The 17846-nt window shown below is 36.8% G+C and overlaps 1 protein-coding gene across 1 annotated transcript in view; it reads right to left on the bottom strand.

Moving 5' to 3' along the window:
- LOC112163390 (RIMS-binding protein 2) overlaps positions 1-17846 on the bottom strand; it is an 83600-nt gene that overhangs the window by 55350 nt on the left and 10404 nt on the right. The window contains exon 3 of the mRNA XM_036214618.1: positions 14539-14685. Coding sequence (XP_036070511.1) covers positions 14539-14685 — 147 coding nt within the window. The remainder of the gene's footprint in view (positions 1-14538; positions 14686-17846) is intronic.

Here is a 17846-nt window from a genome sequence, read left to right as displayed (position 1 = left end):
AGCCACTAATCAAGGCGCCAAAAAAAAGAACCATTTAGATAAGAGCATGGAATTAAAAAGTTATTTAGAAAAAGAAGGGGGAGTGACGGCTTGAAAAGTGTGATCGGGAAAGAAGGGGGTTCAAAAAGAGGAAGAAAGGTGACAACAGTGTAAAAAAAAACAAAAAACAATTACAGGGGACACTGGCAGACACTCAGCCGTGTGGAATTAACAGGCTATTATCAGCGAGCTCCTTTGCCAAAGGGCTCAGGAGGAGGGTGCACATGAAACACTTAAAGCTTCTATTTATGCCTGACATAAGAATAAAACTATTTCACTGGGTTCAGAGTGAGAAATGCCAATAGAGATAAAAAAAACAAGTTCCAAGAAATTGATAATACATGTAAACTAGCATTCAGTTTGAATAAACGTATTTATGATTGGTATAAGGAAAAAGACAACTTTAAAGCATTACCGTATTTTCCAAACTATAGGGCACAATTTAAGCCTTCATTTAAAAAAAAAAAACTATAGTACCTGTTAAACTTTTTAGGGCCTTACATGGATGGATTATGGTTGTGCTAACTGATGTTAAAGTGATTTTGAAAGCTGCACCGTGCTCTGTCAAAATGTTTGGTTGGGTTATTGTGAATAAGCTAACGTGGCTAACATGTAGCAGTGTTTTTTTGTTTGTGTAATCATAGTAACATCTATTTTACCGTTATCGGTCTGTTTATGTGTTTCAACCAAGGTTGGGAGTTACAGGTATTGTGAATACGCTAACTCAGCTAAGATTTGCCTTGTTAGACTGTGAGGTTTTTTTACGTGTTACTAAAAACATTGGGAGTTTGCCTAGTCGTAGTAATGTTTTTTTTTTTAGCAGTATAAGTCTTTTTTTGTTTCAAACAATGTTGGGAGACATGGGTATTGTGACTATGCTAACACAGCTAACATGAAGTGTTAGCCGTGTTTACAGACTGTTTATTTTTACATACTACTTACAACTTTGGGAGTTTGCATAATCACAGTAATGTTACTAACAACGCTGGGAGTTTCTGTATTCATAATAATGCTTATTTTAGTGATCTCAGTCTGTTTTTATGTTTCAAACTAGGCTGGGAGTTACAGGTATTGTGAATACGCTAATGTCGCTAACGTGTAGCGTGTAGTTTTCAGACTGTATTGTTGTTTGCATGTTACTAACAATTTTGAGAGTTAGCATAGTCACAGTAGCATTTGTTTTAGTGGTATCAGTTGTTTTTTGTTTGTTTTTTTACATGCTGCGAACAAGGTTTTGAGTTACTGGTATTTTGAATATGCTAACACGGCTTTTGTTTTAGCTGTATCAGTCTGTTTTGCAGGTATTGTGAATACGCTGATGCAGCTAATGTGTAGCAGCATCAAACTGTGTTGTTTTTTGCATGTTCCTAACAACTTTGAGAGTTAGCTTAGTCACAGTAATGTTTATTTTAGCTGTGTCAGTCATTTTTTTCACATGTTGCAAACAAGGTTTTGACTTAGTATTATGAATATGTTAATATTGGCTAGCATGTAGTGTTGCTGGACTGTGTTTTTCTTTTTTTACATGTTGGTTACAAGGTTGGGAGTTAGCATACTCACAGTAATGTCTGTTTTAAATGTTTTTTAAACAAGGTTCAGATTTACAGGCATTGTGAATACACTAACACAGCTAACATGTAGCATGTCTCAAACAGGTTCCGTTACAAATGAGTTATTGTGAATGCAGTTAAGTCTGACTGATTGTCAAACTTATATCTGACTTTTGTCTTGCTTAGTGCACCTTATAGTTATATATGACATTCATTGATGATGCGCCTTATAATCCGGTTATTTCTCTAAGGCTACTCAGAAAAGAAAAAAAGGGAAAAGTTCCTAATCAAACACCCTTTTCAGGCTGTTTACTACTGAAAGAGAAGCAAACACACTGCTGGCTGAACAGCAGGATTTATCCACCAATAGACTGACTGTGTTTCAGATCTCAACAAGAAAAACATCTTGCACTGATATTTCTTCTCCTCACACTTTGCAGCTCGGCCCCGCCCTCCGTCTTTTGCCTTTCCTCTCTGCAGTGTTTTGTGTCCGTCTCCTAGTACCTCGTAACTTCTGTGTATCTTGAAACGCTGCCAGCCAAACGTGTGAAGGAAACGTTCCCTTATTGTTTCTGTCTGCTCTTCTCCCAGCTGGCTTAAGTGACAAAGCCTTTGGTCTGTGTGCTGGCAATCAATGCGGCGCTCACTCATATTCAGGCCTGCGTTCACATTCGGAGCTGTACACGCTGGGTATACAATGCTGCAGGGGCGAGGGGAGGGGAGAGCGGGGTTGCTATAGAAACAGCTCTCTTTCAGGTATGAGTCAGGGGTGGTAGAAAGTAACAGTGAAGTATCGCATGTAACATATCTGATACCCTTTGAACTGTGTGATTGTAAGCCTCAATCAAGCACTGGAACCAAAGAGATCCAATTTATTTTGTATTTAATATTGAATGATGAAAGCTCCTGTCTGTATGCCCCTTTAATAAATCTTTGCCAATTATATAAACATCTGGAGAAGTCTCAAACACTAGTAGTCAAAGCTTTCTTGGACAGCTTATTGCAGGAATGAGAGAAAAAATCTATTTATATGCAAGGCTCTTGATTTTTCACATTTTGCTTAAGCTTGCACATGGGTGACAGGTGCTGCCACACCCCTTCCAAATTGTCAGCTTAAAGATTATTGCAGCGCCTGCATGTTTGGGTGTCTGTTGGCTGCAGGGCTACTTTTTAATCTAGCAGGAGAGAAAATCAGTCATGAGACTGAAAACACATGTTTCATTTCCCAGGTCTTCTCTCATTTTACTCTCTGCTTTCCCCTCTAGGATACAAACGAAAAATCAGTTGGCCCAGTGTTAAAATAAAAAAGGAGAAAAAAAAGAAGAGGGTAAATGTATCACACTAAAATAAAAAAAAAAGAAAGCAGTACATCCAACACATTTCAGACAATTTTGTCTGAATCCTTCAAGGCAGAATGTTCCAAAAGAGAACTTGCTCAAAGCTATCTATTCAGCTCAGCCCCGATTCTCTCTATCCCTGTCATAAAATGTTTTTCCTTTGGCGCCTCATCCACCCACACAGCTGTATATTTAAACATCTTTGTCACAGAGACATATGTATGTGCACAAACACCAAGAATTTGCAAAACCTGAAAAGTATTTTAGACAAAAACAGAACATTTTACTTCGAGCTTTGAAGATCACCTTTTTCAGCATCAGATCATTGAATTAACTTCTCCTTGTGTCCACTTGGGTTTAACTTTTGTTTATGATTTGGTCTCAAAAACCTAAAAACATGAGGTTAAATCTTAATTAACAAATGTCTTTGAACAAAATCAGGATATGTTTGTTGGGTTTTTGGGGTGCAACAGCACAGATTTAACAACTGTGAGGTAAAGTGCTGTATCATCTGCATATAGACGAAATCCTTGCCTCTCAATGACTCATAGAGTTGAGGTTTTACTCAGCCACGGGTGAGTTATTATTCACCATGAGCACCTGGCAACCCTTTGACAGCCAGAAACCAGGAAAGGCTCAAGTTACTTGATGATGTCAAAGTGCTTACACACATACTAAATCAATGTGTTTGAAAAAACTCCAGATGTTTTTATTCCTCTCTATACATCCCTAAATGTAAGATGTAGCATAATGTATTCCAAGACTTCCAAAAAAAAAAAAAAATGGAAATGCTAATGATGCATCCCTCAAGATTAGACTAAAACGACCAACCCAGACTCCATGAGAACTCCAGACACATCTTCACATGTGCCTTTTCAAGAGATAAACCAACCATTAGGACTCGTAACCCCACCCCACACCCTTCCACACACCGCACACCCCCACACATCTCTGAACAGGTGGCTTCGGTCAAGAAACAGCAAAGCTGGATGTGGCTTTCTTCTCTCTCCGTCCCAGAAGAAACAAAATGTACAAATCCCGCTCTCCTTTCCACTTCCTTGTGCACATCTGTCTCCTCCTGCAGCGCCTGCACAGACAGGTTTCCCCCAGCTGCTTTGCTATGCTAACCCTGTGCACTATATATAGGAGAGCTAAATCAAACACACTCGTGCCAGGGATACAGACAAACAGCAGCAGTTGAGAGACAGCAAGGGTGATGATCAGGCGTTTGCATTTACCGTGTGCGCTGGCTAGCATTGGAGCATCTTTACTGATGTGGCGCCCACCTCCTTCTTCCTCCTTTGCTCTGGTCTCCTCTCCTCTGCCTCTCTGTATGGGTGGGGAATTGTCAAACGGCTGCAGTAGCAGCAGCAGCAGCAGCATCAGTAGCTGCTCCAGGGGCCTGTCTCTCCCTATATCTCTCTCTCACTCTCTCTCTCTCCCTGTGTTTCCTCCGCCCCCACGCCACACACTCTCTTTCCCATCTTCCCTTTGCTCTCACTCTCCCCACCCCCGAAGACCCTCCTCCTTAACACCCTTCCTCCTCCATTACTTTCTCTGCATCTCATCTGTACATCCGCTCAGTGCCCCCCCTCTTCCCCTTATCTCTCTTGAACTTGATGGGTGTGCAAAGCGCTGCAGAAATCAACTCTGTTGAATTAATCAGCCAGTTCAACTGCTACCAACATCAGAGAACCAGAGGGAGATGGAGAGGTTTCAGAGACATCTTAAAATCTAGATGTCATGGATGAGTCATTCGAGAGTTGATCCTGAATTCCACAGCCTCTATTAGTCCTAAATTTATATTTTCAGGCTTAAAGTTTACCTTAAAGTCCCACTTTGATCATTTTTGATCCATTCTAAAAGCATTCCTAACTGTCGTTTATTGATGATTATGACATTTTTAGCCTAAATCAAAAACCTGTCATTTTCTAGGACATTGTTTTGGAGAGCTGAAGAAGTTCAATAGAAATTCCCTTCAGGGTTGTGGGCAGGACTCTTAGCATTGACATTGGACAGTGTCAAAGACATTTAGTTAAATTTCTTTAAGATTCGTCGTTTGTGCAGCATCCCTCTAGCTTACAGCCCCTCACACCCCAAACCAAACATGACCTATGCAATAAAAATACTGGAGATATGAATGGAGCGGAGCAGGGAGCTTGTGACTTGCCATAGTAGCTTCTTCACCATTTTTACAGGCTTTTTACAACAGCATTTGCTCCTAATTCACAGTGATTTGAATAAAGAAATACTCAGAAAAAGGCCACAAGAACATGTTAAAAACATCAAAAACACGATTTTCACTGGAGTGTGTCTTTAAAATCCCCTATGATTTTTTTTTTTATCTAAAAAAAAACGTTTCCTGTAGTGTTTTAATTGTGATTATGGCGCTTTTAACCAAAATCCCTCTACCTAAATGTCTTAGAAAGCGATTTTTCATGTTGATCTGAAGCCTCTGTTTCCAAAAATCTCCTCTGAGGGGGTGTGGCTTTTGGTGCTGAGCTGAGCAGCCCCGCACCTGATCCCCCCTGTCTAATTATGGTAGCCCTGTGTCTCGCTAGCGTAAATCTTCGTTGCTAGCGTAAATCTTTACCGTGATTTTTAAAGACATCAATCAATACCGGTAATGTCCAGCCGTATCATTTTGATCTGGATGTCAGCTAGGACAAGGAAGTGAAGAGCTTCATGGAGTGAACTTCCTCCAAAATCCGGATTTTTTTTCTCCTTCCAGTTCACCAAAGACTCTTTTAGCTAATTCTCCAATGTTTATTGACGTTGCTGTGACCAATACATTTAATCCATTGGTTTCTAAAAGCAGAGTCCTTGGAAAAATAATGAAAGCTAATGTTAAAATGGTCTTTCATTGATTTACAATCCTTTCCAACTGCGGTCAAATGAGCCGCCATTGGCGTTTCCGTGGTCAAATCAAGAAGCTCCGTGGAGTCTTGTGGAGATTTTCCAGCGTTTTCAGCCCTGCTACCATAAGTAATTCAATAATTCAAAGAGAGCGTTTCTGCAACAGTTCTATTGACAGCGATTTAAAAGGAGAAATACTCAGATGTGCAAAAATGATTTCTTATTACATTTGTTATCTTTCATAAGAAAAATGCCACACAGACATGTTAAAAACTCAAAAAACGTGATTTTCATTGGAGGGTGACTTTTTTAAAAACACAACACCTAAAGGTACCAGCTATTATTAAAACGCATTGCTGGGTAAAGACTGTATGTATGAAGCTCAATGCTTTAAATTAAACTACTTTTCAATCCCAATCCAGTTAAATCTTAGCTAACTCTATATCAGCATTTGTCTAAAGAGTGGCAGCTTCATTCTTTTGTGAATGTTTGTTACTCCTTCAAAAAAGCAGATCTATTTGCATTTGTTGACATATCAATAAAGTGTGAATAAACCTCAGTTCAGTAGCACGTTTGAACTGTTAGCCACATTCACTCTTAAATTTTTTGAATGCCATCTGGCTGGACGGACCTTATAGTTTAGTTCCCTGCAGTCATGGCAACGATTTTCTCATGATGATGTGATAGTAGAATGTAATCCTATGTTTTAGCAGTGAAAACTAACAACAACAAACCAAGATAACATTTATTTTACTAAATCTGTGAAACATTCTGCAATCTAATTGGCTACAGATAGGCCAATTGGTATTGGTTGATTAGCTTAGACTAAGCGATGGTGTGAAATATATGCAGTAATCCCTATAACTTTGTGTATAGATTTGTGTGCACACACGTTGACAAAAGTCATCATCCAATAAGAAACCGGAAAAATTCTGGAAATTTTGTTTTGATTTCTGAAAACTATTTTTGTTTTCCAAAATGTTTCATTTTAAATTATTTCCGTTTTTGAAAACTGTGTTTTGGTTTCGGGAAATTGTTCAATAATCTCTCTTTTTTTCCTTAATTGTCATTGTGTTATTTTTGCCTTGAGTGATTTGTTTTAATTTGGACTTCAGGGCCACCGTAAATTGGATTAACAAAGCAAAACATTTTATGACCTTTTTTTTTTGTAACACAAAGCTTTTTTACATTCGTGGGCATCATTTTAAAATCTCAAAGTACCTGTAATAGGAATAAAACTTTATAGTCTTGGTCCACACAGGATGTCTCCTTTTTTACTTAAAGTATTTTTTACACAATCACAGATTGAGAAGCTGATATCAAAGGAAGCGCGAGGTTAATCGACTTGCCCAGAGACACAAAAAGTGAAATACCAGCCACCTCTGATTTTACACAATGTTCCACACGATCAGCAGATAATGTTGGTTATTACCACTATTGTTTGGCACATGAACATTAACATTTGCTGTGGGATTTGAATGAATTATTGGATTCAATGTAAAGTGGGGCTGCAAAAAAGGTGAAGCATTCCTTTTATGACAAAACCTCAAGTAAAATAAAGCGTTTTACTTAATTTCACTAAAAGAAAAAAGTCAAATCTCTTCACATTTGTGGAACCAAAAATATAGAAGTTCTTACCTACAGACAAGTCTATTTGACCTGCTTTCAAACATCTAGATTCAAGTGGATTTAAGCAGCTTTACTTGTAGGCAGGAAGTCTTTGCAGGACGGTATAGCAATATAACACAGGGACTGAAAAATAACCATATTTTACATTTAAAATATTTCTAAATTATTTCTACAACAAAGCATTGCTGTTAAATGTAGTCAACAATGCACAATACTACCAGGACTTCAGAGGTTACTCTGAAAACAAAGTTGTTCTAAGAAGCTATTCCTGTGTTTTAAGTAAACAAGTGACAAAGCATCGAGCGTTTATGACTGATGGCCCCCTGTAGAATCACCCCTGTCAGAATCTGTACTTTCTAAATATTTCTTAAAAAATTAAAAATGTCATGTGTTCAAGTAATTCTTTATCTCCGCTCAAGTAAAAAAAAGATTATAGTCATTAAAAAGGATTGTGACAGGATCTATGTGCAGGAGAACCAGAGACAAACACAGCTAAAACATTAAAAAAAATGAATTAAAAAAATTCAAAGCACAGAACTTGCACCTAAAATGAGAACGTTAAAAGTGACTAAACTAAAGCAAAACTTAAAGCAACAACATGATCAATTAAGTCAGATAAAACAGCTGTGATGACTAAGTACTAATCAGGTGGGATCATGACACAAGTATAAAGAGGAAATCGCAGTCCAATTTCATAAGAAACCAAATATAAAAGCTACCAAACCAAACTTACGTAAAAACAACTAAATGACTACAAAAAAAAACGGAGTCCTCAAAGCTCTCACAAACACAATTACAGCGCAAAAGCGCTGCAACACTGCAGCAAAAAACAACAATCAAAAACTTAAATGGCTATTAAGAGCTGATTCCATTTAACGACAGACTTCTAAACAATAAAAATCTGCTTTCATTCCCACCACACATACTTATTTTGTTCTTATGAAGAAAAAAAAAATGGTGGGTCTATACCTTTAAAACAGTGTTTTTTGTATTAATTTTCTGTATATAACACATGTTTAAGACAAGATTGTCTTTTTATGTGTGTAACATTTGTAAAAATGTTAATTTAATCTAAAAATGTACTTTATTTGTTTTCAAATTTCAGCGTGCGTATACAAGCAGAAAAAAATCATCAACTGTTATTTGCTCTAATTTGTGTATTTTTATCATTAGGCTAAAAAAAGAGAACATCTAATGAAGGGTTTATTTAAATTGTTTTTTTCAAGGACACATTTGTTTTGACTTTTCTTTTTTTTATTAAACTTTAAAAATCAAAAAGAATGCTGCTCCAAGTTAATTACAGTTTTTTTAAAGTTTGCATACAGCGCCCCATAAAACACAACCCAAACACAAGTTTGTGTTTGTTCTATTAAATTAGAGAAATTAACAACATCTTGTGGTTATTCCAGATTGACTCTGTGCATAATCCTAACAATTTCACAGATTGTAGCCTTTAACTACAACAAGGCACACTCTTGCTATCACACTTCCTACACTGCTATGCCACAATGAATAATTATATGAAATTGACATCAGCTTTGCAGTGACTCATGCGTATCCTTTGCCGTATGTGTGAATTTCGTTTTACCACAGTTACCCCTCTAAAATGCTTTAATCCGGTTAAAGGGATTTTAAATTCATCCAAGAGGCCCCTATTTCGTCAATGCTTTATTTTTGGCTCATTCGGTTTCAACACAGTTTTAAGAGAAATGCAATTCAGCACCTTCAAAGGATGAATTTATACGTTTCTCTTTTTTTTTGGACATTTGCCTTGTGGGTTTGGATATTCAGCTGTGGTCTCAAAAATGTTTCTAATGGAAACCAGACATGGCCCTTCCTGATAAACATCACATCATCTTAGATTAATGCTTGTTGAGGCTGCACAGGCCTGGTCATGGGCTGCTGGTAACCACTCTGCCTGGGTGTGGGCACCAGCCAGGCTAACAGAACTGTTTAAAAGGGATTTATACACACATTAGACCATTAATGTGAGAGGGCAGAGCTTTGTAGTCATTGTGGAAGATTATTCATTGTGGTGCAGGAGGAAAACCTCATTTTTTTATTTTGGGGTTTTGTTTTGTTTGAATAAGTAACAATAAAGAAAGATGTGGAGTTCAAAAGCAAGGAGATATGTAGAGGGATATAAAAGATTTTGAAATAAAAATTTATGTCTTATATTTGACAACTTGACTCATAAAATGGTGCAAACACAACCTCAGATCAACACATTAAGCTATGGACACAATGGACATCTTAAACTGTAACCCATGATGTTCAAACTGGACAAGCAGGGAAGGGCTTCTTCCACTGTTTACTAGTACATATCCACCACCTACAGTTGAAATAGGTTTCATGCGAAATGTCGAAGCGCAAATGTTGCTCCCAGGTTTTTATCTGATATATGAACAACTGGGTGTCATACAATTCCAGCCAGGCACAAACCACAATTATTCATTGATTCATGAAAAATTTTCTAACGATTTGGACTTTTAGACACCATCTATCAAGACGTCACCAGCCCCTGTCCCAAACTGGTTGAAGTTTGACCTGGTTTAACTTTCAACGAGCGTTCAATGCCTACTCCTTTTGTTTATTTTCCTGAAAAGAGTCATAGAAACTGTGCTACAGTGATAATATTATAACAATATATAGTAATTGTATGTATGGATGTATATATATATATATATATATATATATATATATATATATATATATATATATATACAGTGGCCCCCCACGTATTCACGTGTCTTTATTCACAGTTTCACGTAGTCGCAGTCACATGACTCTTCCAGTGCATCACAAAATCTCCTGTCCCAAAGTGGTGCTGAGGTGTATCTCAGTACTACTCCCCCTCCAGAGTGCGGAAGGGGAACACCATTGATATATGTTAGTGGATTGGCCCCAGCCTATTTGCTGCTATACACAGAGACGTGTGCGCAGCCGCCATTGCTATGCATTAAGTCATGGCAGCAGAACGCTGCTGTTTCAATGGAGGACAGGCAGACATCAACCAGAAAAATTGGGCCAGCTCCCTTATTTCTTTACCGATTTTTAAAACATATGGCTCGAATTAAAGCTTGGAAAGTGATTGTGGTATATTTAAATGTTTATTATGTATAAAGATTAATCTGTAAACAGAGCTAAAATTGCACCTTCTACTGCTACATGTAATGCCTTGCTGTCAAATTAGCTTCCATGTCCATGATTTTTGATTATGCCTCTGTGCTAAAATCTATAGAACTGAGTTTGTAAATGCTTGTCACCCAAGCCCAAAAAGAATGGAGAATGATGATGTTCAATGGCATGAATCACTGACAAAGTTTAGTAAAAAAATAAAACATCTAGAAACACCTCTAAGTGCTATAAAAAAATGATCACATTTTCAAATAAAACCACAACTTTTATTGTTTTAGAATTACAAGGTAAATAAATCTCAACTGCATTGAGAATTTACCTTCAAATCACATTTCTCAGTTTCTCTGTTAAAATGTGATTCTTATCCTGTGATGATTCCTCTCAATCGGATTATTTTGCTGTCAAGGTTTATGAAGTTAATTGCAAAACAATGCGTCCTTTTTTGTGGTTCTTATTGGAACCTCCTCCGTTCATCACTTGGGAAGACTCAATGCGTAGTAATGTCTTTCACGGCGTATGTCACGTGATTTCCAATCCAGTAATATATATCAATGGGGAGCGCCCACTGGCAACCCCTTACCTCCCCATGTCCCTGCTTGGAGAAATGGCATCAGCTGACTAACTCAGAAGCAGTTGAAAGAAATCCTGATATGCTGAAGGAGATAACACAGAGGATAATTATCATCCTTTTTTTGGGGGGGGGGTTGCAAGAGGTTTTACATATTCAAAGATGTCCATGTATATATATATATATATGATTGTATTTAATAGAAAAAATATAAAAAATAAAAAGAAATTATATAAATTTTAGTTTTTCAATTTTTTTAAATATGTAATTTTATTTTGTTTCATGCTACTATATGTGCTTCTCATGGACACATACATTCACACACTGATGATGCCATGCAAGGCACCAACCTGTATCCACCAGAAGCAGCGCGGGGCTTTGGGTCTTGCCCAAGGACTCTTTGGCACATGGACAGGTAAGGCGGGAACCAAACCTGCACTCTTATGATCAGATCAGAGGGTGTCCGCTGAAACCAATAACCAGAGCCAACCCTCAATTGACTCCTTTATGATTACCAACCCATCAAACAGCTCTTAAGGGACAAACAAAAATTGTTATCAGTCATCTGATATACATCCATGTGATTCTATTTGTTGTTTTAAACTGTATTTGAAAGCATGTGCACTGTTTACATGACTATATGTCCAAAATTAATTTATTGGGGTTATGTTGAACTAATATTACCCTTGAACTGACTGAAGACCTTTAATTAGAAGAACTTAAAATGGAAATTACACGGTCAGAAATGACAAAACACCTATTAGGGTTTATTGATTGGATGTTGCTCCTCTTTGCATTGGGGCAGCTCATTTCATCATGAGGGCGATCATCTAAGAGGGCCAGCTGCTAGCAGTGCATAATTGTTGCCATAGGGATGGTATCCAGGAGGACAGCTGTGCCCTTTTAGCAGCAACCACACAGTCCACAGAAGGTCATTCCTCACAGAGAGAACCTTTCTTTGGCTACCTATTACAGATTGTTTCTAGGAAACGGTTCTATAGGTTTAAACAGTTTATTTTGGTCTTTATATTTCTCCATCACTTAGTTTGCAAAATAACTAATAAAAGAAATGTCTCAGATATGACAGTTCAGCTGATGGAAAGTCCAACAATGAATGGTACTTGGGTACTGACCTGATAATTACAAAAACAAAGAAATACAATGAAAGATGCTACAAAATATCATTCTCTAATAGATTCCTGCAATGTTATAATGCAATAGTCTATCATGTCATGGGTAAAGAACAAGACAGAAAAGTTGCATTAATATGAAATCACAACGACAAAACAGTAAAAAAAACACTTAATCTATATTCACTCAATAAAATCTATTAAAAACAAGAATAGAATCATTAGTTCTTGAGGTAAACTAAGGAAAAGAAATATGGAGACTTTATTAAAGCTTTACGCCTGGTTCACGCCGGACGCGGAAGAGCTGCGAAGCGCTGTGCAGGTGGTTTCCACCTCCTGTTCACACCTGACACAAATTTTGATATAGATAAATCTTTATAAATACTTAACGATACACAATGGTATTATTCATTATCACAACGTCCTTTAAATTAGACGTCCTCTCCCAACCCTCCAGGTGCTCGGACAACCCAAAAACATCCATTCAGGTACGTCAGACTATGCATAATCTTCAAATTTGCAAAAGTTAATAAAAAAAAAAAAAACGATGACAAAAATGATAACAATAAAGCACCAAAAGCAATACGTGAAAACACCTTTCTCACAGCTTTTAGACCTCTAGATACTAAATTAACATCTAAACTCGCCTCTCTAAAACATGATGATACTGTACCCCCTCCTACTTCAGCTACAGCAAGAAATAATGGAAAAAAGGAATAAGACAAAGAAGCTGAAGGCAGTATATATTCAGTCTTTTTCCTTATTTCAAAGCTCTCAGAAAGTACAACCACACAGACAGTATCTACTTAGGAAAATGTACGAGTAAAGCAGCTCTCATATCTGAGATTCACCCAGGCGTACTGATCCCACAGCTAAATCTGTCTTTGTATAAATGACCATGATGCAGTGTGAGGAAGTGAAGGAGTCCCTGTGCACAGTAGAAAGTCTATCAAGATTCAAACATAGAAACAGCACCTTAAATCAAAGGAAGTTATTATCATCTGATGTGTGAATACGTAGGAATACAAATGAATGTTGTGTGAATGTTCTGGTGTTTTTGGAAGCTATGACTGACATCTCTATCAGTCTTAGATGATAATATATATTTATTTTACATCTGTTTGTAAAACAAGATTAAATTTAGGTGACAAATAGATCAAACCTGCTTGTAAATGTTTGTAAAGGTGCACTTCTGCACTCAGTTTTGTTTTTTTTCCTACAAAAATTAATGTCAGCCTATTGAGGTTTGCAGCAGCAATTACCTGCTTTTAGTTTCTCCCTATGTCAACACACTTGCACGCACTGGGTTGCTACGATGACAGCTCGCACACCTTGCCATCAGAGACACCTGGAGGAGGACAGCTTTGCTAAATACACAAATACATGCGTGCTCATGCTGGGCAAACAAAGCAGTTCTCCGCGCGGCATGAATACACTGCGAAACTGGCACCGATCCTCACGCTCTGCTTATTTATACAACACTTTGTTTTGGCCAGCATGTCTATATAATGAAGACTGATCAGATTAGAGCATAATGTGCATTCACAGAGGCATATATGACTCAACCCACTACAGCGCTTGAGAAAATTGGACTTTAAGGCATTTTCCAGAGTAAATAATGTATAAATGAGTGCAGCTAAAATCTTGTTACAAAGTTATTCATTGTTGCTGTATGACATCACACCCTATTCACACAATCTTTGCAAGATCGCTGCTAATTTGTTTTTATCTAGCCGTGATATCTATTGGCTTTGCTCCTATATTCCAACTGTGCTATTGGTGTCTTTTGTAAAAGTTGCTACTTTTTTTTTTTAGCTGACATGGCAGAGGCGGAGCTAGAACATTTTTACATGGGGAGGCAAAAGACTTTGGATAGCAGAGTGGAAGGTCCCCTTATTGTAAAATAAGTTAGATCTTGTGACTAGAGACTACTTGTCAATGCAAAAAATACTCTATAATGCAACAAAAAAATAAATAAAATATGAATCCCCAGGAAAAAAAGGGGGGGTTGAACATAAGTGTCAACCCTGACACACCTTAACCCCGTCACATGCTAATTAGCAACAATTTAGCATCACTTTGAATAAAAAAAAAAAACACTAACAAATATTTTTTTTACATTAATGGAAACACATTTAGGCATAAAGGTGTTAAAAACCCTGCAAACATATCCAAACGTTTGTGAATAAGAAATTTGTGAATAACTTAAAACCTTTGAATAGTATTGATAAATATATTTAGCCAAAAGGTAAAGAGAGATGTTTGTTGTTGAGTGAGAAGAGGAAATTTACCAGTTTCCTGTAATGCTGTTTCTCCTGGCAAAGTGTGGCCAGGTGAAGCTTTAAAGCTCGGTTTTTCTCCTCCAGCATCCGGAAGCGGTTCACATTGTAGGCTGTTGAAAGTCCTGCAGCTTGATGTGGTGAAACCTCATGCTTTAACTGAAAGACAAAACAATATAATGTTGAATTGTATTCTTAATTGAATTTAAAACCGATCTGCAAAATCAAAAAACTTGTAATTTTCTAGGATATAGTTTCTGCAGAGTGGCTGTAGTTTCTTAGAAATTTAATTTAATTTAGCATTTTTACCTTTTAAAAAATATATATTTAAAGTTTTTTGATGCTAACAATACTTCTACAAAGTTTAAAGGGGATTTTATCATGCAAAATCTTTCTTTCTTTTTTTTTTTTTTGGACCTCTTAAGTGTATTACAGTGCTAACTTCTCATAAAAAGACAACCCCAAAGCAGTATTTTGATCTATTCATACATCTCTGAGCATTATTCTAAAACCCAGCATTCTGAGCACCAGCCCCTCCCAGTCTTCAAAAATGAGTGGGTCCGCACATTGTGACATCACAAAAAGGACGTCACACTGAAAACACAAACTGCCTTCATTTTAAATGCACAAGATGTCTTTGCTAAAGTTCTGATGTTTTTTTTTTTGTTTTTTTTTTGTGGACGGCCGGCTCTAGGTTGAGGTCATGAAATGGGCGGCACTCACAAGGAGCGAAAGTCGGAGCCTCAAAAATCTAGTTCTCACGAAAATAACTAATGTTTCATAACAATGGGTTTTTTAGTGTGCTATATTACACGGATATAGTTTACTCTGAAAGGTTTAAGAAAAACATGTTACAGGCCTTTTAAATTGGTGTACCACAGCTTAATAGCATTAGGATTGAGAAGCTACGCATCAAGCTAGCTTACTTAACAAGCTAAGTTTAGGCTAACGTTAGCATGAGCTACAAAAACAAAACACTGCTCATTTGTTTAAAAATTTACCTCTTTTTTTTTTCAAATAAGAACACTTGGTGTCTTTAATGATAACAACAGAACGTGTTTTCATTATCTTTACAGGTCTTTAGCATGTGCTATCTTAGAATACAAATATTAGCATATGGATATCACTAAAACATAATTAACGCAAGGCTATAATAAAACCAAAACTAAAGAAAAAAGCCCAAATATTTACTTTATGGATGCAAATATTTTATCTGGACAAAATAGAGGATCTAATTTTTGTACGCCCCCCATTTTTAAATGGGACACATGTTATAGTCATTTCTGCTTACATGCACCTCCATTTCTCGGATTCAGTAAGAAACAGGATTAAAAAGTCTAAAAGAGAAGCTGCTGCTGCCACAGGTTTTCAGCCGCAGAAGGATTTACCAGCATTTTTCTGCTTAGAAAATTCCTCGATGGGAAGGAATATCCTTAGAAACTGACATTTCACTAGCTTAAACCCAGAGTGGAAATAACTCTTCATATCTCTAACAAGCAGGCTGCACGGTTTTATTTAGGTCTGTGAATAGTTTCTTCTTTTGTCGAATTAGCCCTCCATAAAACATCTGGAAAAGGTTGTTTTTTTCCCAGGTGTATTCAGATATTGGTAAATGTAAATATTTTGAGGCCTCAAAAAAGTGCAGTCGATTGGTTAGAAATTACATGGCTGCTCAAATGAAGTAAACAGAAGATGTGATCCAAGTTTCCTGAAATTAAACTGTCAGAAAGGAGGATTTTTCCATTGGTTTATCACTAAGGAATAACTTTATCTGATTTTACACTTTGCTACAGCCACTTCATTAGGACAAACACACAAAAAGTATGAAATTGAAATCTGGTGAGGAGCTTTAATCTAAGCCACGAAAGGAGACACATTCTGTTTGGGTTTCTAAAAAGGGCTTTCACTGCAGCCAGTACAAGCTTTCTTTTGCTGTCGCTGCTATAAAAGAAGAACATTAAAACCCTTGATAAACAAAGCGATTGGCTGAAGGAGTCTGAAATCTGTTCAGTATTTCAATTCTTACATCCCTTTTCCTCTCTCAAACCACTTTTCTTTTTATATCCATTTACAAAGACTAAATTAGGGCAGAAATTTTTTTTTACCTATTATTTTTTTTAAGCACGTTGGTGTCAGTGTGTCTAACATATGTCTCTGAGACCTTTGGAAATGGCTTTAATAAATCAGTGAGCACGCTGCCAGAAGGTATTGTAAATGGCTTACAAAGATGACTGTGAGTCAGATGGACAGTACCTGGAAAATTAAAACCGTTTCTCCTGACAGCAAAATAAATAGACTTTGTAGCTAAGCAGAGAAAGCAAAACAAAAGTATGTCAATACTAATTACAGTACAAAATTTAAAGCAGGAAACCAATTAGGAGTATGAAGTATGTTCTCTAGAAATTCTACACAGCTCCACCTCCAAATCAGCGAGTCATAAATAATATTTATTTGTTATAAGAAATTTTGCAATCTTTATTCTAAAAAGTCTCATATAATGGTCTGTATAGAGATTATCTCGGGCATTATGTGACAGTTTAAAGACCCTCTGTATTGTGTTGAAATGTTTATGGGAATTTTCTGATGACGACTGACTTATATCAAGAAATTTAAAGTAAAAACTGATTTTGTGAGTGTTTCAGATTGGAAAAAGAGCAGAGAGAAAATGCTCTGGGTTGGCTACAAGCTCTCTGCAGTGCTCTGCAGCAAGGAGGGGAAGAGGGGGCGGGGTTGCTCCATGCCACCCACAACTCCCGACTACTTCCACTCTGCAGACACGGCATAGTTATTTTTAAAAAATCGTCAAAATAGATCAAAAGATGATCAGAGTGGGACTTTAGATTTCAAGTTTTTAAAAAGTTTATCATATGTTTTGCGATAAAAGGGTACTTTACAGTTTTTTTTTAAAAAAGTCCACAGATGTAAACAGCTTTGGAATAATTGTGTAAAATTATTTAAAAATTGTAAAAAGAATTTAGAGCAGTTAAAAAAGACTTGCACATTTCCAAAAACGTTTCAAATCTTCAAAAATATTTTTAAGTCCCCACAATACCATATAAACAAGTGCAAATGTGTTTTCTACAAGCACACATACATATAAATCTATTGACTTAACTTGATTTTCTAGGCTACACAGATGAATGAAAAAATAGACTTTTATTTGATTTTTATTTTTAATTTTTTCAGATTTGAACGTGACAGGGAAATAACTCTATAGACACAACGCTAAACATAAAGCCACAAACCAAAAGACCTGCTTGCTGATTGATGCACTTCACCAAATTCTCCAAAGATGTGTATTTTTAAGTACAATGTAAGAC

Source organism: Oryzias melastigma, linkage group LG12, assembly GCF_002922805.2.
Source record: "Oryzias melastigma strain HK-1 linkage group LG12, ASM292280v2, whole genome shotgun sequence".
Lineage (NCBI taxonomy): Eukaryota > Metazoa > Chordata > Actinopteri > Beloniformes > Adrianichthyidae > Oryzias > Oryzias melastigma.
This window is presented reverse-complemented; position numbering and strand designations above follow the sequence as displayed.